Source organism: Oryza glaberrima, chromosome 3, assembly GCF_000147395.1.
Source record: "Oryza glaberrima chromosome 3, OglaRS2, whole genome shotgun sequence".
NCBI lineage: Eukaryota > Viridiplantae > Streptophyta > Magnoliopsida > Poales > Poaceae > Oryza > Oryza glaberrima.
Window position 1 is genome coordinate 12623357 of NC_068328.1, and position 24921 is coordinate 12648277.

Sequence of the window (24921 nt, forward strand, 5' to 3'; positions counted from 1 at the left end):
CCATGCTGAGCAGACCTCGAGAGTGCGCTTGCTGACCAGGATCGTCGCATCCAGTATTGGAGGACGAAGTTTGAGGTCGCGGAACTCGAGAGGACTATGCTGGAAGTGAAGAAGGATCAGGCCGTGGAGACACTACGGGGCTGCGAGGTGTGGTTCAACTCGTATCTGAAGAGTTTCTGCACCTCCATGTCAAGGGTCTGTAGAGAGCTCCAGGTACCCCGTGGGGATCCCGAGGAATGGATACATCTCGTGGCTGAATGGGGCCTGCGCCTAGTTTGAGGGCATCAGTCAGCGTATCGACGAGGCCCTGAAGCAGGAGTCTCGTCGATCGAGCCGATATGCCGGGGGGCATGTATTGGCCTGTATACGAGATCATTGTCCGCAGCTGCACCTCGAGTTCCTCCATGAAGGGTTTTCTCGTTCTCGGAGAACTCCTACGGAGATAGATGGCCTGGCGAAGTCGATGGCGCCGCTGGCGGAAAAGGTCTTCCAGTCTATGGACTAGCATTGGCCTTCCTGGTAGTCTCCGTGTCTTGTGACAAATGTCCTAGGGGAAGAGTGTAATATAATTTTGGATTTTTATAGAATTGTAAGAAGTACTTGTGAAATAGAAAAGAAATCTATCCAACTAAGCTTTCTTACTCTGGATGTATCGTGTATGAGTGTCTTCTCACTTCGCGACTTCGATTAGTCGTTTGAGTTATACACTCTCCCTAGCCCCCAGCCTTGTCATCGGAGAATTCTTCTCGGAAGATAAGGCTCTTGGACCTTTGACCTGCCTCGGTTGAACAAGCACTGATCCTAGCCCCCAGCCGTGAAGTTGGAAAGTTTATTTCCGATTACACGGCTTGGTTAATACACACGGCGAGAACTCTTACACGACCAGATCTTACATGGTCTTTCATCTCTACAGGATCCGACAAGGCCTTATCGGCTCTGGGCGGCCCCAGCTGAAGTTCCCTTAGGTTCCTCGGAGGCCTTGTCAAGACGGCGTAAAGGGACATGAGGGTAGGTTTCAACGCTAGGTGTCATCTGGGTAAGGGATCATCGGGAAGGAACACTTTGATTGTGGTCTGGACCTGAAAAATAGGCATTATTGAAGCTGTAAGATGTCTTACAAGTATGGATACTATTGACTTATACATAGAATTTACGTAATTGATGAATGTTCCAGGAATTTGCCAACTCGCGACAATCGCCGTCTGCAATTTTGAATGCGCCTGGCCGCAGAACTTGTGTGATCGTGTACGGTCCTTCCCATTTGGGTGAGAGCTTGTTTCACCCTGCTTGGCTTTGAACACGTCGGAGGACGTAGTCTCCGATCAAAAGCGTGCGTTCTCGGATGCGCTTCTCGTGGTAACGGCGAAGGGCCTATTGGTAGCTGGCTGCTCGAACGGCAACTCGTTCGCGATGTTCCTCAAGCAGATTCACATCGTCATTTCGCTGCTCCTCCTGATCCTCATCGGAATATTTCTGTACTCGTGTACTTTGATGTCGTAGCTCGGTGGGGAGCATGGCCTCTGAGCCGTACACGACGAAAAAGGGTGTCTCCTTGTTGGACGTTGTCGGTGTGGTACGCACGGCCCATAGTGCTGATGGAAGTTCTTCGTCCCACTTCTTGTCATGTGACATGAGCCTGTCATAGACGCGGGTCTTGATTCCTTGTAGTACTATGCCGTTTGCCCTCTCGACTTGTCCATTGCTCTGAGGGTGAGAAACCGAGGCGAAGCAGATCTTGACTCCCAGCCTGATGCAGTAATCCTGGAAATCGACACTAATGAACTAGGAGCCGTTGTCCGTTATGATACGGTGGGGCAATCCGAATCTGCAGAATATCCCTTTGATGAATTTGATGGTGTTGTTGGCCTTGATTTCCCCTGTGGGTGTCGCTTCAATCCACTTAGTGAATTTGTCGATCGCCACGAATAGGAACATGTAGCCGCCCTGTCCTCGTGGGAATGGCCCGAGTATATCTAACCCCCAGCATGAGAACGGCCAAGTGAGAGGGATAGTCTGGAGTGCTTGCGCTGGTAGCCTTGTGTGTTTACTTTGAAATTGACAGGCTTCACACCGCTGAACCATGTCGCAGGCGTCTTTGAGGGCGGTTGGCCAGAAGAACCCTTGTCGAAAAGCTTTTCTGACTAATGTCCGACCGGCGGCATGTGACCCACAGATCCCTTCATGTATGTCGAGGAGGAGATGTCTGCCGTCGTCGGACGAGACGCATTTCAGGAGTACCCCGTTTGATGCCTTCTTGTATAGATCATTGCCGATCATATAGTAGACCTTTGCTTTACAGGATATTTTCTCGGCTTCTGCGTCGTCCTCGGGCAACTCTTTGCTGCCTATGAATTTGATGAGTGGGGTGTGCCAATCGTCTGTGGTCTCGATATCGGCAATGGCGCGCTCTGCCTCTGTAGCCCCCGAGCTGTTGTTGAGGGAGACCGGGCTATCTTCACCGCTTGCGTCTTTCACTGATGGCCTTGTTAGGACGTCTAGAAAGGTGCCAGGTTCGAGTGGCTCTCGTCTGGACACACGCCGTGCTAGATCATCTGGTTCAATGTTGTCCTTGCGGTATACATGTCGGACCTCGATCCCATCGAACCTTTTTTCTAGCTTCCTGACTTCTGCGAGATACTTGAATAACTCGGGGTTGGAGCACTTGTAATCTTTATGCACCTGGTTCACGACTAGTTCGGAATCTCCTTTCATGATTAGTCGCCTGACTCCGAGTGCAGCTGCAGCTCTTATCCCGGCGAGTAGTCCTTCGTACTCGGCTGTGTTATTAGTCGCCCTGAAGTTGAGGTGAATTGCATGCTTGAATTGATCTCCTAAAGGTGATGTCAAGATGAATCCTGCCCCTGCTCCTTGGCTGTTGAGTGCGCCATCGAACGCCATTGTCCACGTTTCGTTGTCTATTGGTTGTCTGACCTGTTATCAGGCATAGTCCAATCGGCTACAAAGTCGGCAAGTACCTGGGACTTGATGGCTGTTCGTGGCACAAAGCGGACATCAAACTGGCTTAGCTCAACTACCCATTTCGCAATACGGCCGACTACGTCTTTGTTTCTCACTACTTCACCGAGAGGGAAGGAGGATACAACTGTGACCCTGTGGGCTTGAAAGTAGTGGCGTAGCTTTCTTGATGTCATGATTACCGCGTAGAGCAGTTTTTGGATCTGTTGATATCTTGTCTTTGCGTCGTGGAGAGCTTCGCTGACATAGTAGACTGGTCATTGCACCTTCTCTCTCTCGACAACAATGACAGTGCTAACAGAATATGGCATGGTGGCAATATAGAGAAATAATTCTTCAATAGGTTAGGGGGCAACAAGTACAGGTGGATTTGATAGGTAGCGCTTGAGTGCAATGAATGCCTCTTCGGCTTCCTGTGTCCATACAAATTTGTCTTTCTTTTTCAGCAGAGCGAAGAAAGGTTGTCCTTACTCTCCCATCCTAGTGACGAACCTGCTTAGTGCCGCCATGCATCCGGTTAGCTTCTGTACTTCCTTGAGTCTTGTAGGCGACTTCATGTTCTCGATTGCCTTGATCTTCTCGGGATTTGCTTCTATTCCTCTGCCAGAGCCGAGGAAGCCGAGCAGCTTGCCCAATGGTACTCTGAACGTGCACTTCTCTGGATTGAGCATGAGGCGATATCGTCGGAGGTTGTCAAACGTTTCCCGCAGATCGTCAATCAATGAGTCGCTTGTCTTGGTCTTGACAACAATGTCGTCGACGTAGGCCTCGATATTGTTTCCGAGTTGGTCGCTAAGTGTGCCCTGGACCGTGAGCTGGAAAGTGTTTCTTGCGGTTATTAGTCCAAACGGCATCTTAACGTAGCAGAATACTCTGAACGGCGTGATGAATGATGTCTTCTCCTCGTCCTCTTTCGCCATACTGATTTGGTGGTAGCCGGAGTAAGCGTCGAGGAAGCTCAACAACTCACAACTGGCTGTTGAGTCCACCAGTTGGTCTATTCGAGGAAGAGGGAAGTGATCCTTGGGACACGCCTTGTTGAGGTCGGTGAAATCGACACACATTCTCCATTTCCCGTTGGCGTTCCACACCATGACAGGATTGGCTAGCCACTCTGGATGGAGTACCTCTCTGATGAAGCCAACTTTGAGAAGCTTGTCAAGCTCTTCTCGTATGGCTTGTTTTCGATCTAGTGCAAATCTACGCAGTTTTTGCTTTACTGGCTTGGCGTCGGGTCGCACCATGATTTTGTGCTCAATAACCTCCCTGGGTACCCCCGGCATGTCGGACGGCTGCCAAGCGAACACGTCAGCATTGTCGCGGAGGAAGGTGATGAGCGCGAGTTCCTATTTTTCGCCTAGTGATGCCCCGATCTTGACGGTCTTGTCGGGGTTGGCACTGGAGAGTGGAAAGATTTTGATTGCGCCGTCCGGTTTCAGTGTCTTGTTTGTTTTGCTCACTTTCTTGGGTGGCTCAGCTGTGGCGGGTGGGCTGGGTGTGTGCTCGACCATGTCGAGGCTCCGCTTGTCGCATTGCACTACCAACTTAGCATTCCCTTGAATAGTGATTGTTCCCTTCGGTCCCGGCATCTTGAGCACTTGATACGCGTAGTGAGATGCGACCATGAACTTTGCAAGTGCAGTTCTCCCAATGATGGCATTGTATGCTGCATCGAATTCAGCGACATCAAAGTTGATCTGTTCCGTTCGGAAGTTATTTGTTTGGCCGAAAGTCACAGGTAATGTAATTTTGCCCAATGGTTTGGACGATGACTGGGGTGTGATTCCATGGAAGGGTTGATCGGTGGGTGTCAACTCGCTTCGTGGGATCCCCGTTGCGTCCAAGGTACTGGCGAAGAGAAGGTTGATTGAGTTGCTGCCGTCAATCAGAACTCGTGCGACCTTGATATTCCGAATAGTGGGTTCGACCATGATTGGATATCGCCCTGGGATGACAGCAGTCTTGGGGTGGTCCTTTTCAGAGAATTCTATCTTCTGCTCAAACCACTTCATCTTGGGCGCAGCTCCCTGCCACGTCGAACAGACTTCACGTTCCACCTTCTTGTATTCTCGCTTTGAAGAGTATGTCGTGGAACCTTTGAAGATGTGCGAGACATGGTGATCAGAGTCTGGGTATGCTGAGTCCGATTCCTGAGTTGCCGCTTCAGCGTCCTTCTCGACCACACGCACTCGCTTGCCTTTTTCCAATGCCATGTGTTTTGCGAGCGACTTTTTGAAGACGAGGCAATCTTCTAGAGAGTGTCTGTCTGACTTGTGTATAGGGCACCATGTTTTCTTCGTGTCGCTGCCTTGTGGGTCTGGGCGCTTGGGAGGGTCCGCGTATTCTGTTGCGAGAACATCCGCTTGAGCTTTCCTTTTCCCACTCTTGCAATTTTACTTCTTGCTCGACTCAGGTGCGTCTTTGACTGGTTTCTTCTCTCCTCCGGTCTTCGGTTTGTCGTTCTTGCGTCTTAGTGCGTCGTCCGCGTGAGCGCATCGATCGACAATTTTGAATAATCTCCGAGTAGTCGTGATGCGCCTCGTTTCCAATTCCTGGGTAGTATAGCGATCTCTGACACCGGACTTGAAGGCGCGGATTACAGAAGCGTTGGTGATCTCGGGGATTGTATTCCTGCACTCATTAAAGCGCCGAACATAATCCCTCAAGGATTCATCCGGGTTCTGTGTCAACGCATGTAGATCGTCTTCGATCGCGTGGCGATTGTTGGCGACGAACTGCTGCCACAGGTCTGCCCACGAAGAAATCGAGTAGGGGGGAGATGCATTAGCCATGAACGCGCAGAGCCTTTCAATGCGGTTGGCAAATAATTCGCCAACGCGTTGTCGTCCGCTCCGGCAACGTAGAGTATAGTGGAGTAAACCTGAAGGAATTCTTCAGGGTCGGTACTCCCATCATATTTCACTATTGCTCCTGGTCAGAATCTTTCAGGCCATCGGACATCTCGAAGTAAACGACCAAAAGCTCTACACCCAGCGCTGGGGGCGGTGGGTTGTCGGCAATCGTACATCCTTCGTGGATGTCTATCTGATGTTGAGGATGAAGAAGATGACAACGATGATGATGGGTCGCTTGGTTCCGGCGTACGATTACGAGGACGTCGGCTGGGTTCTCGAGAATCCTGTCGTCGTCTCCCGTTGTTGTTTCGGCGCCGATCTCCATCATCGTCGTCATTATGGTGACGTCCTCGACCAGTATCACCCAGCACCCGCCGTTCGCGATCGTCGTGATCATGGCGGTTGTGGCGGTTATCACGGTCTCGGTCTTCGCTCGAACGGCCTCCTCGTTCTTCGTTATCGTGACGCCGTGAAGAGACGCGATGTCGGGAACGGTTCTCGTTGTCTCATGTGCATAGCGCCTCTCGGCGGCCATTCAGGTGATCGCGGAGATCACCGGTGCTGCGAGGTGGAGGGGTGGCTCGATGAGGCGATTCCCGCTGTTCAGGGTTTTCACCATTAGCATCGCCAGTTGGTGGCTGTTCCGGGTGCGCTGCAGCAGTGGCCTCTTCGAACGCGTTGCTGAGGTTGGTCACTGATTCCCGTAACCGTTCTGTCCATCGTGCGAGATCGTCGTTCAGAACGGGATCGTAGGGGGTTTCTCCCAGTATTGCGTTGACGACCCTGATGTGCTGGGCCGGTGTAGTCACTTGATTCCCTGCTTCCGCATTGGTGCGCGCTGACGTGCCGGTCTCGTCGATAACCAATACCTCGTGCGGCGTATTCGTTGACGATGAGCCATAGTCTTCGAGCAGGTGCAAGACTGATGGTTCGTGGGGATCGATGTCGATTACCCCAACAAATCGATCTGAAATCAGCGTCGCTCCTTTTTCCTTGTCCTCATCCCTGAGGGGGATGTGTGACTGTTGGACCTTAGGAGGTGACGTTTTCATGGCGCTGAGAAAGACCTTGTAGCTTGAGAGGTCGTGATTCTTTGTTTTGTGAATAGGACAATAGACATCACGAGTTGGAGAAGTACGCTGAATTCCACGCTCTTTGCAAGCACGAATTTCAGCGTGGACGTTGAGAAAAACCCAGCAGGCTTGCAAGGTGTGTTTTCTGGTTTTGTGGATAGGACACCAGGACCTTGTCACCTCGGAAGTCATCCTCGTCGGCTCGTGATTCTTGTCGGAAAGACAAGGTTTGGACGCACTAGGATCCTTCTCAGGCTCGGATGTCGTCGACGTTCCGATCTCCGCTTCGGCGGGAGGATCGTTCAACATGTAGTCGTCCTGGGTTATAGCCACTGCGTTCTCGTTTCCGGCCATTGACGGACCAGCTGAGATTGGCACTGTGGTGTAAACCGGGAAGACGATTTCGCCGACTTGAGTCCACACCAGCGTTGTTGAAGTAGGAACTCCTTGGTTGAGGTTGGTGTTGACGCCGTTGTCGACGAAGCTGGATGTCATAGTAGTAGAACCTTGAGCACCAAGTGCCCCTACCTGGCGCGCCACTGTCGACGGGGGATACCCGTAGACCGGATATAGAGGGTATTAGGGTACGCTGGTACGAGGATCTACGTAATACGACATCGAGTAGGCAGAAAACAAAGATTATACTGGTTCTGGCCCCTTGATAGGTAATAGCCCTAATCCAGTTGATATGGGATTATATGATGGAAACCACATATTACAAAGGGAATAGTGGAACTCAACGATACCGACGAGATCGTAATCGAGTTGATTCGACTAGATCACCCGGCGAGTTGGCTCCTGTAGGCTCCGGCTTCGTAGGCTGTGGTGGATGTGTTGGCGGTAAGATTCGATGCCCTAGGTCCTCCCCGGGGGGTTCCTTTTATACCGCAGGTCAACTGGTCTCCAAGTAGGACTCGGAGACATCGGACCCGATACGATATAATGACGACTCAGTTCTATCCGAGTAGGACTCCTTCCATCTGTGAACTTTATAATAAATTTCCTTAACGTATGCCGAAAACGTCCGTATACGTGCAAGTATACCATATCGATATGTAATGTATATCAAAAGGTAGAGGGTATATCTTACTCGTAACCCTGACAGAAATGCAGAGCTTTCAAAAAGAACTGCTCATTCTTCCAATTATATTTCTTGTATTTATTATATGCCCCCGTCTCGGCAAGTGTTTTATAGATGATGCATTCACAAGTGCGTAGACTATATAACGTGCATATACATTTTTTTGTGTAATTGAAAAAAAAAGTTCCCACATCTCAGTTTGAACCTCAAACACCGGTACACCGTCTTGCCTTTAGGTTTTTGAATATTTATGATTTTTAATCTTTTAATTCTAAACATAAATCATCTCTTTACTTATTTCTAAACCTGAATATTTGTTGCCACGCCACTTCGTCTGTGCGTGACGAAATAATATTGTCACACCATCAATAATCGATTTATTGATGTGAAAATTTTGTTTTGTCACGTCAATATGAATGGCTTGGCAAGAGAACGTTGCCACGTGCCCACGTCAGCCAGAGTGCGTGTGGCAAAATAACTCCGTCACACTAGCTAGGGTAGTGTGATACTCTCTCCATCCCATAATACAAGGGATTTTGATATTTTGCTTGCACTGTTTGACCACTCGTCTTATTCAAAAATTTTGTAAAAATATAAAAAAGCAAAAAGTTGTGCATAAAGTACTTTGGATAATAAACTAAGTCAAAAAAATAATTAATAATTCCAAAAAAAATTTAATACGACGAATAGTCAAACAGTGCAAGCAAAAAGTAAGTAAAAAATAAATAATAATTCCAAAAAATTTTTAATACGACGAGTGGTCAAACAGTACATGCAAAAAGTCAAAATCCATTTTATTAGAGGACGGAGGGAGTAGTATTGTTCTAGTTGACGTGGCAACGGTATTTCATGACACCACTCTTGCTGACGTGGTCGAAAGATTCAGTTTAAAAATAAGTTTGGTGATGATTTAGACTGTGTTTAGTTCCACTTTAAAATTGAAAGTTTAAAAAAATTGAAACGATATGACGGAATAGTTAGAAGTTTGTGGGTGTAGAAAGTTAGATGTGACGGAAAAGTTAGAAATTTAAAAAAAAAATTGGAAAACAGGACATTACTTTTAAATTAAGATTTTAAAAGGTTAAAAAAAAATCTTGGCCTCCCCCCTCTCTCTCTCTCCACTAAAAAAGCATGTTCGTTTGAAGCTCCATTGTTCCACTCCACGGTTCAACTAACCACCAAATTACCAGACTACCCCTCGGAGCTCGAGGCCAAGGGCCGCCATGGATCGCCGGGACATGGCGAGCCACCGCGGCCGGAGTTCCACTCGTGGCCACGGATGGGGCCGAGGCTGGCGAGGTCGGGGAGAAGGCCGCGGCCTTGGTCGCAGCCGCGGCGCCGGCCCCTCACCGCCACCTCCTCCTTCCTCCTCCACCTCTTCCTTCCCGGCGGCGGCCAGCGCCACCGCGGCTGGTACCGGCGGCGACGCCCCGCCGATCGTGGGCAGCTGCCCCGACATGTGCCCAGGTAACGCGCTTCGTCCAAGCCTCCCGTGCGCTCACGCCGACGCTGGCTGACCTGACCTGACCCCCGTTTGGCGGGGCGAATTGCCCCCCACCTGTTCGACGAAATTGCGCGGTCAGTTGGCCCCTAATTGGATGGATTTGGTTGGCGCGTTTTAGCTCATGGATGCTACTGTTTTTTTTCCTGCTGCAGCGAGGGAGAGGGCGCAGAGGGAGCGGCTGAGGGACCTGGCGGTGTTCGAGCGGGTGGGCGGCGACCCCGCGCGCACGTCCCCTTCCCTCGCCGTGAAGAAGGTGAGCCATCCATTTTTCTCCGTACTCATGTGGAGGCCATTCCTGATTTTTTTTTTTCTTTTTGAACTTGCGGTTGGGTCGTGGTGATGCTTCACTGCTGGTCATTTTTGGTGCGTATCTGCTTGGATTGTTCTCTCCATGCAAATGGACAGGCTATAGCTTGGTTCCATTCCATGTGGTGGTTTAGTCTGTTTTGATTGGATTTGATATGGGGCTGGGAGCTTTTTTTTTGTGCATGCAACTGTGCATGTATTTTTGCTTAAAAGGGTGATCAGTTGCCGTTAAGCATGTGTTGGAACAATCAACACTTTATGTTAGATGTAGCTATATAGTTACATATGCCACCAATAATGCAATAACAGCAATGCAGCACTAAATCTGATCTACGCTTGTCTTGTCCAATCACTGCCAGAGTGTAAGGAAGCTATTCGGGTAGCCTAGCTTCAAGAGATTGAATGTACGATAGTGTCAGATTTATATTTATTTTGTTTGATTTCTTTTTATAGTTTATTGGATGAAATATAACCCTACTTAGTACTTACCTTGTACTAGTATTTTTGCAAGGGTGAAGATATGACGAAAGGACAGGATTATCAATTCATTTAATACTTATTTTTATCTTGAATATGTGGTCATGTTTGCAGATAAAAGAAAGCAATGTGCAAAAGCAGATTATGCTTTTTTTTACATTATTTATTTAGCATGCCATTGTTATTAGGTAAAAAGAGCTTGTATCAACGAAAATAATAGTAATACAATGAGATATCATGTTCTGCACACTTGAGGTGAAACTGTCGGAATTCATTTACTTGCCACTGCAAACTTGAGTAAAAATGCCACTGAAAAATCATAAAAGGTGTGTAAGATAATGAATCTTTACCAACCACATAGAATAGCCAATTTGCCACCTGAAAACACTGTTATAATTACAAATTTGCACTACAGTTTCATGTGGTCTGAAAGATTTCATGAACCGCGTGTGTTTTAAGAGAATCAGGTAGCTATTTGAGAATTCTGTGTATCTCCGTTCCTTTTCTAACACTTGGTTTCCTGCTAGTTTTGCAGAACTATCTCTTCCACGAGTGTACAGGCATCAGATATACGCCCTCTCCCAGTCCTGCGAGAAACAATGGATTATCTTTTGCATTTATTGGATTCCTCAGAGCATCAGTTTGAGATAGTTCATGATTTTATATTTGATAGGACAAGGTCTGTGAGGCAAGACCTCAGTATTCAGAACATAGTGAATGCCCAAGCAATTCAAATATACGAGGATGTGGTACACTCATATCATCCATGTTTTTATCTTATTGTATAGACCTCTGAATTTTAGGGTACTTATTTGTCTGGTTTAGATTGTTGTGTCTGGAATCTAACTTTTAACAGTATAGAATTGAGCATCCTTATACTCTATCACAGAACTACTACTCAACAACTTTCTCTTTGTTTTCCTTGTAAGGTTATGTTCCATCCTTTTTAAGTAGTTGAGGCCAGAAATTTCACTCATCCAAACTCTTGTTAGATAGAGTAATACTCAATATGCATAAAATGTTGTTGAGGTTCTCGCCTTTTCTCTCTAATTGGTTTGGGAGAAAGTATGTTTCTTTTCCGATTATGCATGAATTAGTTCTTTCAGGCATTTTCTACTTGGCATCTGTGTTAGCCACTAAGTGGTCCTTTTTGTTCGTTAGATGCTGTTATCTTTTGATGTTATGCTGCCGGATGTCATTTTGTTAAGGTGGAGGAACATATTTGCTTCAAGTGCAAGCATATAGGGTAGATTATTCCTCTTTCACAGCTTTATCTGATGCATGCCCCTGCCTTCTGCAGATAAAGTTTCATATTCTATCCCATCAGAAGCTTTCTAGGTCTTCCCAGGATTCTGATGCTTCTTCCCTGTGTTACCTAAACATGGAGCAGCTAATGAAGTGCCTTCTTTCGCTGTTTGATATGTATGATGTAATTCACAAGAACAATTCACAGAGTAGTAAAGAGACTGAATATTATTCCTTCTACGTGCTTCTACATTTGGGCTGCAAGATACCCAAAATGGTTTGCCCCCAATTTTTATTGCCTTCTAAATAATCTAATTTATGTTATTCTCTTGTTCCCAATACTTTCTTCTTACTCCAGCTAGTGAATAGTAGCCTAATTTCCTGTTTATCTCCAGGTAGATTCACTCTCTTTGTGGTATGGCCATCTATCTGCTTCAATTATACAATCAAAGGAAATGGTATTTGCTAGATCTATATTAAGGTAACTTTATGCATATTATTTGTATCAACATACATAGAGCCTTCATTTTTGTCATGCTCTAAGAGCCATCATGCTTCTTGAGTCTTCTTTGTGCACAGCAGTATGATTTGGGACAACTCAGAAGTGCTAACTATTGAGACACATCATTTTAAACTTAATTGATATATATATGTTCTGGTCTTCTTTCTGCAGATTCTACCACCTAGGAAACTTCAAGCGTTTCTTCTGCGCCATAGCAGCTGAAGGAACCGATCTTCAGCTGCGTCTGTTAGAACCTTTTCTCAATGAGGTAAGCCGAACAGCAATTTTGACCCTTTTAATGATAAGGTGATATCCTTGCCTTCTGTATGTACATTTGAGCCTGTTATATCCATATGGTATCTGTTATCTAGCTTTTACAAACACAGTTGTTAAGTGTAAAGTAGGTGCCCAGTTGCCCACATACTGCTGAAGTGTTTAATTGTTTGTGCAAAAAAACGAATTGCTGCAATTGTTAGTTAAATTTTGCTCACCCGTTTTAAAATTGTGTTCTGATCCTTTCAGTATGAATGAGAATTATCTCAAGTTTGTGTTATGCTAGTGGTTGTTACCAGCACATTTCTTTATTCAAAAGTTTTAATATTGCTGGATATATTTCGTTCTGACATATCAATTTTTTTTGCCTGCTTTGCTGCCAAAGGCTCGTGTTAGAGCATTAATGTACTTCAATCATAGTGGCTACAAACTTCAACACCACCCTTTGACACATTTATCAGAAATCCTAATGATCGAGGTACGCGGACACCACCCTTCGACATATATTTTTACTGCAGTTGTGCATTTTAGTTGCAGCTTTAGTGAACAGTTCTAAAATCATCAGCTGGATGTCGATTCTTGTTTTGGAACTTCTTTAGGAGCTGGACCTGGAAACTCTTTGTAGATTATGTGGACTTGAAATTAACAACAACGAAGATACGAAAGCTTTTGCTCCTAAACAGGCGAGTTTCTGCGTACCAGCATCAATTCCTCAAATTAATGGCATTTACATATCAAGGGAGAATCAAAGGTGAAAAAAATATTGTAGCGAATGTAAAATGTACTCCATTCTTCACTTGTTCAGTTGTGTGCTAAAGCACCTATACTTCCAAGTATCCAATACGGAAAGCAATTGATCCCAGTAAAAGAAAATTACGAATGATAACAGTACATTTTCTTGTATTCTCTCCAACAAAGTGTATTTTGTGAGCTTCGATGAGTAGTTCAGTATTCTCTTCTGATGTTCTCACAATATGCTAATGGTTGCTGGTATTGTTGGTGATTTGATTCTCGTCTATTTTGCAATTCGATCGCATCTAATGCCATTACCAGAATTTTGCTTTCTGCTATGAAAAAGTAACAGTGGATTTGTCGATTCCAAATTTCCAATCGATTCTAACACCCCGAACTAATGTTTGAATCAAGAGAAACCAGAGATAACCTGTCACTTTAACCTGACAAAGTTCGTGCGATTCTGATAGCCCTTGCCGCCGGCGAGGGAGATACGATTCTGCTAGCACTTGCCGGCGGCGAGGCGAGGGAGATATCGAGGACCTGGATGCCGGCGGCCTGGAGCTCAGACAAGCTCACGGCGCCGGGGAAGTTCAAGAGCGATAAGATATCAAGTGAAGTTTTGTTATAACGGCAGCGATACTTCGCTCCCAATAATTCCGGAGCATCTATCACACACAAAATTGATAACATCGAATGAGGGAAAGAGGATGGGAGGGCAATTTCATAGTTCAGGACTGCTCTTGTCTTCAGGAACTAGGAATCTAGGTGTTTTTTTTAACTCTGCTTCCAACAACACTAATCAGAAAGATCAGCCATGCAAGTAGGCAAACCGATCACTCAGTCGCTGTCCTCGGTCTTGGACTTCTTCTTTTTCTTCTTCCCTTCAGTGGCCGTCTTAGGCTCAGCGTTCTCCGAGACTTCACGGTTCTTCTTCTTCTTCTTCTTGGGAGTACCGTTCTCTTCGGCGTCGCCATTGGCATGCGCCGCGCTCTTCTCCTGCTCCTGTGGCTCCTCCTCCAGCTTGTGCTTCTTCTTCTTTTTCTTCTTCTCAGTTCCAGGCTCAGCTTCATCAGCCACATTGGAAGGCTTGTCCAGGTCCATTGCTTCGCCATCAGCTTCAGCTTTAGACTTCTTTTTCTTACTTTTCTTGGCAGATGCTTCGACCTTCTCGCCATCTGCACAATGCACAGTTTATAAATGATAGTAACATGTAGCTCAATGTTAGCATTTCTGGCAACCGAAGTTAGCCAACTTACCATCAACATCATTTGTGGCATCATTAACCATGCTGTCTATCGCAGCTTTCATCACATCAAGGTTTTTACGAGGTGCAACACCCTTGTCATAGAAGTCTAACCGCTCCTCAACTTGCTCACGAAGCTTTTGCCCAAAGACTGCGGTAGCTGACTCTGAATTCCAAAATATGGCAGCAAGTTCTTTCAGCAAAAGCAGTAACTAGTGGACATACAAATTGAAAACAGAACTATGCAACTAACCTGAATAACAATCAATGCGTGATGCAATGGAGCACTTGTTCGCCAGATATCTAGCCATTCTGCCTTTGTTCTTGGTTGAAGCACGGCCAATGAAGGATGAGTGGAATATAAGGCCATACTTTGGCGTATTCCCCCTAGTTTTCAATGCCCTGGGAGAAAGTAAAGAAGCATAAGAAGTTGACATATACTCTATGATCAGTACTTTGAAACAAGTTTCCATACAGTTACTTGGAATTTGAGAGCTACCAAGAAATCAGTCAGTTTTAACAACCTGAAAAGTGCCTTTTCAGCACCAAGTATCTGGAGAGTGGAGGCAGGACACTTAGCAAGGTTTGAAAGACTGCCAGCATGAGAGATAAGGCGTGCTCCAACAACTTCACCAATTAATGATGTTAGATTCGGTGCAATATCATTCATCTTGGTAACAAGATACTCATAAAGGTTTTTACGATATTCAGACAGATTCATGACTCTTTGAGCAAACTGCTTCACATTCATCAAATCAACTTCTGACAGATCCTGACCTGAAAAGCAAAAGGATCAATAAACCACAAAAACTACTACAAAGAAACTACTAGATTTATATTACAACAGAAGTTAAATGTAATCATATCTCATTACCCATTGAAGCCTTTGCTGCTTCGACAACTTCTTTTGCCTTATCTTCATCTCCAATCAGATCAGCTAACTTCGAAATATCTTTTTCCGCCAACTCAGATTTGTCCTTTATATAATCAGCAAGCTTAGCATAGATGTAGTTGTCATTGACAATTTTGACCAACTCAGGAAAATGCCATCCAAACCATTCCCTGTAAAATGGACAAGGTAAGAGAGCAATCAATATTCACCGGAGCATTAAGCTACTACCAAGGTACCCAGTAATATGCCCTAAAGTACCCAATGTCTCAATCAGAACAGATGGCCCAAACACCATTGTGTGGTGAATCAATAGAACAATCATGCATGTCCACAACAAAAAAAAATGCATTATATTAACCCAAAACACGGAAGAAGAAACCAGACCTCACTCTCATGGAGAAAGAATTGATGTCCTTGTCAAGTGTATCCAACAGGAAGATAGCCTGAATCACCATGTTGTCAACGCGGTTCACATTGAACTTCACCTTCGCCCTGCTGTAGCTATGACCCAGGCCAAGCTGCGCCTTCTCCAAGTCCGATTTCTAAAGTAAATCACACAAAACCAGAATAAGCAAACGGGTGTACATACATTTTTTCTTTACGAGATTTTGAACTTAAGCACACATACGAGATTTTTCTTTGTAACTTATGCCCAACGCATGCATTTTTCTTTGAACAAACAAACGCCCACATATGCATTCTAGTCGCTATGCTATCAAGCAAACGAAGCAAATAAATCGTTATATGCTACTAGTAAGAGGGTTTGTGGTGATAAAGCGGAATCGTTTATCACCTTGAGCTCGCTGATGAAGCGGTCGAAGTGGAGGCGGACGCCGCGGAGAAGCTCCTGGACGAACTCGTTGCTCTGGCACGGGATGCCGGTGACCTCGGAGATGTGGGAGCCGACCTTGGGCTCGACGACGCCGAGGCTGTACTTGGCCTTCTTCCCCTCCTTGGGCTTGGGCAGGTTCAGCTCCAGAAAGCTCCTCAGCTCGTCGGTCATGATCCCTGCACGCAGAATGGCGTCAGAAAAAAAAAACAAAAAAAAGGAGAAGAAGCACGAATCCCGCCTGAGCTGGCGGCGGCGGCGCAAGAACGCGAGAGGACCTTCGGAGATGGCGTTGCACTGGTTGAGGGCGTCCACGGCGGAGGAGAAGGGGGTGAAGGCGGCGAGCTTGACGGCCTTGCCGAAGCGGTCGAGGTCGACGACGGAGGCGCGGACGGCGTCCACGCTCTGCCCGATCTCGTCGATGCCGTAGGCGTGGAAGAGGCCGTAGCCGGACGCCGACTCGAAGAGCAGGTACAACGCCATCTCGCCGGCGGCGTCGGCGGCGGCGGCGGGTTGAGGTTTGGGGGCGGCGGCGGAAGGGGGGTTAGGGTTTTAGGGGAGCGAGGGGAGGCGGACAACGGCGCGGGGGTGGATGATTTATGGCTCACGCTGGGTTCTCCGCAGCCGTTGGATCGCGATCAAGCCATTAGGTGATTATTGCCCCCTTTTTTTTCTCTCATTTCTCTTCCTCTTTTTCCTTTTTGTTTGATGAGGGTCCTTCTTTTTCCTTATTATTGCATTTTTTTTACAATGATTTGAATTATTGATGAGAAAGTGGTTGGTTGGATAGTAACAAATAGAGTAATTTTCACTTTGGTCACCTTTTATTACTGGTGTTTTGTTTTGGATCACCTTTTAACTAATGTTTTTACTTTGATCCGGGTAATTTTGCATTTATGTCATTTTGGACCACCCTTAACTTCTTTTTCTATTTACATTAAACTTGTCGTATTTCAAATAAATTGTCTATATAAAGCGGTGTGGGTTTACTGATGAATTTGAGCCGGCGTACTTGAAATCATTCATATGCTTGAGATAAGAGTTAGAGTAGTCCAAAGTATAACAAAGGTAAGATTACCTGGTTGAAAGTGAAAACACCAGTTAAAGGGTGGTCCAAAGCGAAACACCGGTAATAAAAAGGTGGTCCAAAGTAAAATTTACTCTAAAAATTGAGTAAATTTCATCTTCCATCACTTTATATTACCCTAGTTACACGATGAAATAAGAATTTATAAATTTTTCACTTAATAATACCATTTAATCTTACCAAAACATAGTAGCTTCGAATAGAGTACTGAGTTGAGTTATTGCTTGAGTTTCCACCATGGCTATTTGGTCCATCCATAGAAGGAGAACGAGGTGAACACAAGGGAATATATGTGCAGTGCAACATTAGGAGTCAGCCCACTACTTGTTCTTGTGCAGATATGGCAAGGAGCTCAACATTGCTTGCCTATTGCCTAGCCCAAGGTTCATCACTAGCACCTCTGGTATGCCAACACTCGAGCTAAAGCCCCTCCAATGTTGCTAATCCCATACGTTGATGCTCCTATCTCCAAATAGGGTGGCCAATATAATGAACCACTACCTCTACTCCGTCCTCCAAATCAGGACACAAACCATCGCCCATTGGGACTGTGGACGCCCGCTGCTGCCCTACTCCTGCTCCCTTGTAGATCAGGTTGCCACCATCACCACTCTCCTCTCTCGTGGTTAGATCCAAGTTACACATTGATTGGGCTGCACAACACCGATAGTCATGCTTGGTGATGGCAATGTGTGCACACGAGAGAGAGCACACACGCAATGGTGTAGGTGCATCGGTGATGCCATGATGGGTTACCAGACTTGGAAAATATGAGGATGTGGTCTTGAGTGAAACACATAGTAAATAGTAAAGTTATATGGTCCAAAGTATAAAATATAGGTAAGCTATCAGAAACAAGGGTAAAAATATACGAGCCAAACTACAATTTACTTATTTTTTTTTCTTTATAAAACAGCTTTACAAACACATATTTTGATGATCTAATTATGTGAAAAACGATCACTTTTTTTTTGACAGCTTTGATGCCAAAGTTGCATTATACATCGTGGCTTTGTGTTTCTAATAATGCATTTTCTATTAGAATTTAAATCATTGACATGCTAATAAATAATTAGTCCCTTTTACTTTATTTTTTATTTTTATGTCATTTGTAAATTTGACCGAGCAGGTTAACTAACTCGAAAAAAGAATGTCGCCGACAAATGGCAGACGTCGCCGCGGGTGATGGGACGACGGCCCATTACACAGCCCGGCCCGGCTGGCACGGCCCACACGGCCACACCTCAATCCTCAATAGGCGCACGTGCGACGCACGCATCTCCCTGTACAAAACCCTAGCCTTCCCCATCCTCGCCTCCTCCTCTCTCCCCCCGCACCACCGCCTCCCCTCCTCTCCTCTCCTCTCTCCCGCCGACCAGGAGAAAGAAGGAAAAAGAAGAAGAAAAATCCTCTGCGATGGCGAAGAAGAAGGAGAGGGCGGTGAACGTGTCGGGGAAGCCGCGCCACTCGCTCGACGTCAACCGCGCCAATGACAAGAAGGGCGCGGGCGGCGGCGCCGGGGGCGGCGGCGGCGGCCGATCGGCGGCCACGGTGCGGCGGCTCAAGATGTACAAGATGAGGCCCCTCAGGGACCGAGGCGGGAAGATCCTGAAGCACGACCTCCAGTCCAAGGAGCTCCCCAACACCCGCATCGAGCCCGATCGCCGCTGGTTCGGTGAGGATCCCAGCGCCCCCCTCTTCGCTTTCCCCTTTTCTTCTCTAGTTGGGAGTTAAATGATACTAGCTGAGGAGAAAAGTGAAGCGAATTCGATTCGGCTAGTAACTCGGCACCTAGCAGTTAGCATGGCTCGTATGCACCGTCGAATTGGAGTCTGTTTGGTACTAATTTTTGTTGATTCAGCTAGTAACTCGGCACCTAGCAATTAGCATGGATCGTATATAGACCGTCGAATTGGTGTCTGTTTGGTACTAATTTTTGCTGGAATAGTAGCTAATGATTGTACAAGTGAAATTTGTGTGGCATGACTTATGGAAGTGCGCGACTCAATGTGCTATTCAATTATGGTAGGGACAATTTGCTGGTTGAAACCTTTTCGAAACGTCGGTAAGGTATGCTTGATTGGTGGTTATGGCTTGATATATGATCAAAATGCGTAGATGCCTTGAATGAACATTTCCCTGTTGCAATATTTCTACTTCCATTTTGTTCCACATTTGATTCCGGTGACGTAACAGCAAGTCTGCAAGTGTGCTTATTTCTGTACTGCTCTGCTCTTGCTACTTACAGGAAATACACGAGTCGTTAATCAGAAAGAGCTTGAATTCTTTCGGGAGGAACTCCAGAGTCGGCTTTCCAATAACTATAATGTGATACTGAAAGAGCGGAAGCTTCCACTGTCACTACTGCAGGATCATCAAAAGGTACAACTTCTTTTGGTCATTAGGCTGTCGAAAATGTTGGGTCTGCAATCTATTTTGGACATTGAAGAATTAAGTACTTTTGTTAAAATACATAGTGCCTTCCATTTTAACTGTGGCGAAGTGCTCTATAGTCTACTGTCTATATCAGTGTACCGTATGTTGCACTTATGTATGTATGTTTGCCCCTGTTGATGATACAGCAAGCTAGGGCGCATCTTCTTGACACTGAACCTTTTGAGCATGCATTTGGACCAAAGGGCAAGAGGAAACGCCCAAAACTAATGGCTCTTGATTACGAATCTCTATTGAAGAAAGCTGATGATTCTCAAGGTACAGTTTGTATATATGTACCCAGTACTTTAATCGCTTAATATTTTTTAGTTATATGTAATTACTGATATTTATGAAGAACACAATTTCCTTTAAGTTTGAAATCCTATTTTGCAACTTGGACAAATTTATCTCATGTACATGTTGCACTCATATTCCAAAAAGATCTTCAAATTTTAATTTGCAGGCCTCCTGGCCATTTTGCTACTTAGAACCACTAATGATTGTTGTAGACTATTCTTGGCCTTGGGTATTTCTTATTTTCAGAAGTCAATTACATGAGCTTGTATGCTGTTATTTATCAAGAATACCACTATCAATGTCCTGTACTCTTAGTAAAATGTTGAGTTTTATAGGTGCATTTGAGGATAAGCATGCTACAGCGAAGTTGCTGAAAGAGGAAGAGGAAGATGGCTTACGAGACCTAGTCCGGCACACAATGTTTGAGAAGGGACAGAGCAAAAGAATTTGGGGTGAACTCTATAAAGTTATTGACTCTTCAGATGTTGTCGTGCAGGTAAGTGTTGTGACATTTTGTCCTTGCAAAAAATACTCTCACTCTGTCAAACCATCCAGACATCTTTGGTGCTTTTTTTTTAAAAAAAAAATAAATAGAAGTGGGCATTGATTTATTTGTTGATCCTATTGTTTTGCACAGGTGTTGGATGCCAGGGATCCAATGGGTACTAGATGCTACCATCTGGAGAAACATCTGAAGGAGAATGCCAAGCACAAACACTTGGTATTCTTACTAAATAAGGTATTGATAAGTTCCACAACAATACACAGTGCAAAAGACGGACTATTTTCATCCTTGTATGGTGGCACATTGATGAATGATGGTATACATTTTTTAGTGTGATCTAGTACCTGCTTGGGCCACAAAAGGATGGTTGCGCACTTTATCACAGGACTACCCCACCCTAGCATTCCATGCAAGCATCAACAGTTCATTTGGCAAAGTAAGCTAGCAGAATCCTGAAGAAGTTCATTGCTTCACCATAAATTACCCCTTACGCATTTGAATCTTTTCCAGGGATCACTTCTTTCAGTGTTACGGCAGTTTGCACGCCTGAAGAGTGACAAACAAGCTATATCTGTTGGTTTTGTTGGATACCCCAATGTTGGGAAGTCATCAGTTATCAACACGTTACGCTCCAAGAGTGTAATTCTCTTTTCTTTAACCGGCTTCACAGATGACATCTTTTTGGTGAACTTTCTGAGTATTTTGTTTGTATACTATATCCATAGGTTTGCAAAGTGGCTCCAATTCCTGGAGAGACGAAGGTGTGGCAGTACATTACTCTGACTAAAAGAATATTTCTGATTGACTGCCCTGGGGTTGTGTACCAAAACAATGATTCAGAAACTGATATTGTTCTTAAGGGCGTGGTATGTATCTGCACTTGTTCGTTTTTGTCTTCACTTTTTAGTTAGATTGCACAAAACAAAGTATCTAGTAAAACACCTCACTATATTTTTTTTCACCTTGCCGGTACTTTTATGTACGACAGATATATATAATGCATTTTCTCAAACATTATTTCAACATAAGAGTTAGAGATGGGCTTGCTGCTGCTATCTTGGTCTGAGGTGGTATAGAAGTCCCATGGGTAGCTTTTACCCTGGACAATCTACAAGACTATAACTATTGCCTGTCTGTCCAGTTGTCCATTAATGCTTAAAAAAAATTCCAGTAACACCCAAGGCAATCCAAGGATAGTGTGGATTATATTTTATAGTTGTTTATTGCCCTTCAGATATTTTTCTGTGGTCACACGCTGGAGCACTGCCACTTTTGAAGCATATATTTATATTTATATGGATGTCTATCCTAGTTGATTACCAGGCATTTTAAAGATGCTACGTTTGTGTACTTATCTAGATGGGTAATTTCATTCATCATGTATTTGCATTTGTTGTCAGGTGCGTGTGACAAATTTGGCGGATGCTTCTGAGCACATTGGTGAAGTTCTGAGACGTGTAAAAAAGGAGCATCTTAAAAGAGCTTACAAAATTGAAGACTGGTATGCTTCTTTTAACATTTAGTTTATGGTACAATTGTTCTATATAGATATGAACATAACGGTTATTATTTCCACACAATGCGTTCCCTATTGGATAAGTATGTTAGTATTTGGGTTACTTTTCTTTTCTCATAAATCTGAACATTAAGACTTGGCATTTTTTATGACACTATTCTGTTAGTTTACTCATAGCATATTTGCTCTCTTTTGATAAAGTATATCCATGAAGAGGATGCGCTTGCTTGTAGTTAGCCTTGTGATGCTGTTGTGCATGGAAACAATTAAACCATTGGAGACAGCACATATCTTATGTTGGATATGTTATCTTTCTGCAGGGTTGATGATAATGATTTTCTTGTCCAACTGAGCAAGACCACTGGAAAGCTACTCAGGGTATGGCTTTAGCATATATGTTGACATGTTGTCAGTCATGTTTCTATCAAATATATTATTCTTGTGGTGAGGCTTTATGAGATTGGGGAATTGGAGAATTGGAGAATTGTAATTGTATACTGATTTACAGTGTTTTACAAATTTTAACAATATAATGTGTCAATAAGATGGGTTAATTGGATCCATGCCATTCTAAATATATGAACAGCTTAAATTAACCATCTATAGAAGATTCTGAGCAAAAAAAAACTATCTTTAGAAGATTAACCAACAATTTCTGATGGTGCTTACACTTGTGGTTCACAGGGTGGGGAGCCTGATCTTACAACAACGGCCAAGATGGTGCTTCATGACTGGCAGAGGGGCAAGATTCCCTTTTTTGTGCCTCCACCACAGCAAGGTGAAGATAGTCCATCTGAAACAGCTGAACCTGTGGAGAAATCCGATGAGGAAGGGGTGAGTAGTGACAGGACTGCTGCCGCCATGAAAGCGATAGCGGGAATAATCTCATCACAGCAGCAGATGAATGTTCCTTGCCAAAAGGAATTTGGTGTAACTAATGAAGATAGTGAAGTCGCGGAGCAATCAGAGTGATCTACAAAAGGCTAGGAACCCTGCATGATAAAGAACAGGGCACAATTTTGCTAAATACCTAGAGATTTTATGAGGATTTGGTGTCTAACAGGAATGTTACGATGAATGTTACGATCGTTCAGTTCACCGGTGCGTTCTACTGCAACGAAAGAGCGTTCTACTGCAACGAAAGACTGGAATCAAGTGGGACTGGGAAACTTCTGTAACTTCATATATTGTGTGGGCCTTTGTTGTAGACCAGATAGAGTGTTTTGGTAGCTTAATATAACCATTTTGTTCCAACTTTACTTGAAACAAATTTATTCCGATACATTAATTCCGCAAAGTCATTCGTATTTGTATGGGGTCAAAAGTGAAACACTCTTTTGTTGACGGTTTACCTTTTCGTTTCACCTGCTTGGCTGCTGCCTGAACTGCCCCTTGCTTATGTATGCATCCATATGGGCCACAAAATATTGGTTTGTTATCGTTGGGCGGACCTAACCATTGAAAAAGGGAGGAATAAGTCTATTATCCATCCCTCAACTTTACGTCGAGTTTAATTTCCAATCGTAAATCATAACACAAAAAATCTTCACCCCTATCTTGATAAAACCGTCTGAGTCAGGTCCCATAACAGTATGGATGGTTGCTTACGTCATCCTAGTCACCGAAAATAAAATGTTACATGTAAGTGATTGAGAGGATGAGGGAGAAAGGGTAGTTGGTTCGGGCTCCCACGTAACAGTGCTGAGGCTGCCACCAGAGCCACCGCCACCCGAATCAATCCTAACGAGCGCCCTTCGAGGACTGCCTCGCCACCGTTGGCTGCCTGACTACAGTGAAGCTCACAACTAGCCGGAGGAGCTTATCAGTATGAAGATGAGGTGAAGAGAAGAAAGGATGTGGAAAGTAGAGGGCCACTTTGCAAGTGAGCCCACATGTCTTAAATTTTTTTTTTACTGATTAGGATGACACGTCAGTAAAACCAACCATCCGTACTATTATGGGATGGGACCTGACTTGAATGATTTTATTAAGATGGGGTGAAGATTTTTAGTATTGCGGTTTAGTGATAACAATTCAACTTGAAGTAAAGATGAGAAACAACAAGTGGACTTATTAAAAAAAGGATGAAGTGTTACGAAAATTTCCAACTGACGGAGTATAATTTCTGTAAATGTGGCACTATTTTTTTTATCTATTCTAATTTTGGTCATTGCTATGGGTTTAGGGTTCATAGGGGGTATAAAATTTGGATTTCTAATTTCTTTTAGCATGGTGTCATAGTCAACACTAAATAGTTGAATTAATAAATATGAAAATTTCTAATTAAATTGGCAATACAACTAAGAATTGTTTATGAAAAAATAATATCATTTATGTAGGTTTCAGACGGTTTTCATCCAAAGAAAAATGTTTTGATGCTCTGAAAGGGGAAAAAAGGAATGTGTTTCTTTAAGACACAGTACAAGCATAGACAATTACAAAACACGCACCCTCACTCTTTTAAACATACACACAAACACCCTACCTGTATGAGTGCCTCCAGAAGACTAGACCGCTATCAACGGGTGTGTCGCTTACCGCTGAAAGAATAATTAGCCGTAAATGCGAGCACCCGTGTCAGTTGTAAGTCTAAGACTTGAATTCGGATGAGATGGTTCCACCACAAGGAACCTAACCAGCTAAACTATGTCCACTTCATGGAAATGTGTTTTTTTAAGAATTAAAAGGAACTTTTAATAGTTCAAAGCGCTTGGCATGTAGAAGTTCACGATTTGGAAGATCATAAGTGCCACATTTCAAATTGTGAAGTTTAATTTGCAAATTTCAAAACCATCCTCGTTACCTTGTCTTGGTGGGTTAATCATGACATACATGGCGCAAGGAAATCTTTTACAAGAACTATTTGAAACTTCATAGTTATATATTGTCGGATAAATACACACAATGTTTAATATTGTCGTGACATTTCAATCCTTTTGAAGTGGCCAATGAAATGGATGCGGGAACACACACTTAAAAGTATCTAAGTTCTTGAAGTTTTTCTCATTCTGGTTTCGTTCGTAACTTTCTTAAAGTTAAAATAGTTTAGGCTAGGGCTGAAAGGCTCGATCATCGTTCAAAAATTGCAA

At 44.4% G+C, this 24921-nt stretch overlaps 3 protein-coding genes across 4 annotated transcripts; 2 read left to right on the forward strand and 1 right to left on the reverse strand.

The window, feature by feature from the left end:
* The first annotated feature begins 9109 nt into the window (after positions 1–9109).
* On the forward strand, positions 9110–13339 carry LOC127766840 (SAC3 family protein C). 2 transcript variants are annotated; one of them, XM_052292001.1, is made up of 8 exons: positions 9110–9452; positions 9642–9742; positions 10800–11021; positions 11573–11794; positions 11913–11998; positions 12191–12287; positions 12678–12770; positions 12858–13048. In XM_052292001.1, the coding sequence occupies exons 1-8, from the start codon at positions 9209–9211 to the stop codon at positions 12915–12917; spliced, it is 1125 nt and encodes a 374-aa protein (XP_052147961.1). In that variant the 5' UTR covers positions 9110–9208; the 3' UTR covers positions 12918–13048. The 2 variants fall into 2 exon arrangements, with proteins under 2 accessions (XP_052147961.1, XP_052147960.1); XM_052292000.1 differs by having other exon boundaries at positions 9114–9452; positions 12892–13339.
* A 293-nt stretch (positions 13340–13632) lies between these two features.
* LOC127766839 (nucleolar protein 56-like) lies at positions 13633–16568 on the reverse strand. Its single transcript, XM_052291999.1, has 8 exons — positions 16270–16568; positions 15956–16170; positions 15547–15704; positions 15145–15332; positions 14795–15047; positions 14524–14672; positions 14284–14436; positions 13633–14202 (listed from the first exon to the last, which is right to left on the reverse strand). The coding sequence occupies exons 1-8, from the start codon at positions 16472–16474 to the stop codon at positions 13865–13867; spliced, it is 1659 nt and encodes a 552-aa protein (XP_052147959.1). The 5' UTR covers positions 16475–16568; the 3' UTR covers positions 13633–13864.
* A 1822-nt stretch (positions 16569–18390) lies between these two features.
* Positions 18391–23141, forward strand: LOC127767669 (nuclear/nucleolar GTPase 2). The gene is made up of 11 exons (XM_052293080.1): positions 18391–18753; positions 19327–19460; positions 19661–19790; positions 20147–20307; positions 20449–20550; positions 20648–20752; positions 20827–20955; positions 21042–21182; positions 21717–21817; positions 22153–22210; positions 22517–23141. Exons 1-11 carry the CDS (start codon positions 18495–18497, stop codon positions 22802–22804), a joined length of 1608 nt encoding a protein of 535 aa, XP_052149040.1. The 5' UTR covers positions 18391–18494; the 3' UTR covers positions 22805–23141.
* The last annotated feature ends 1780 nt before the right edge of the window (positions 23142–24921 follow it).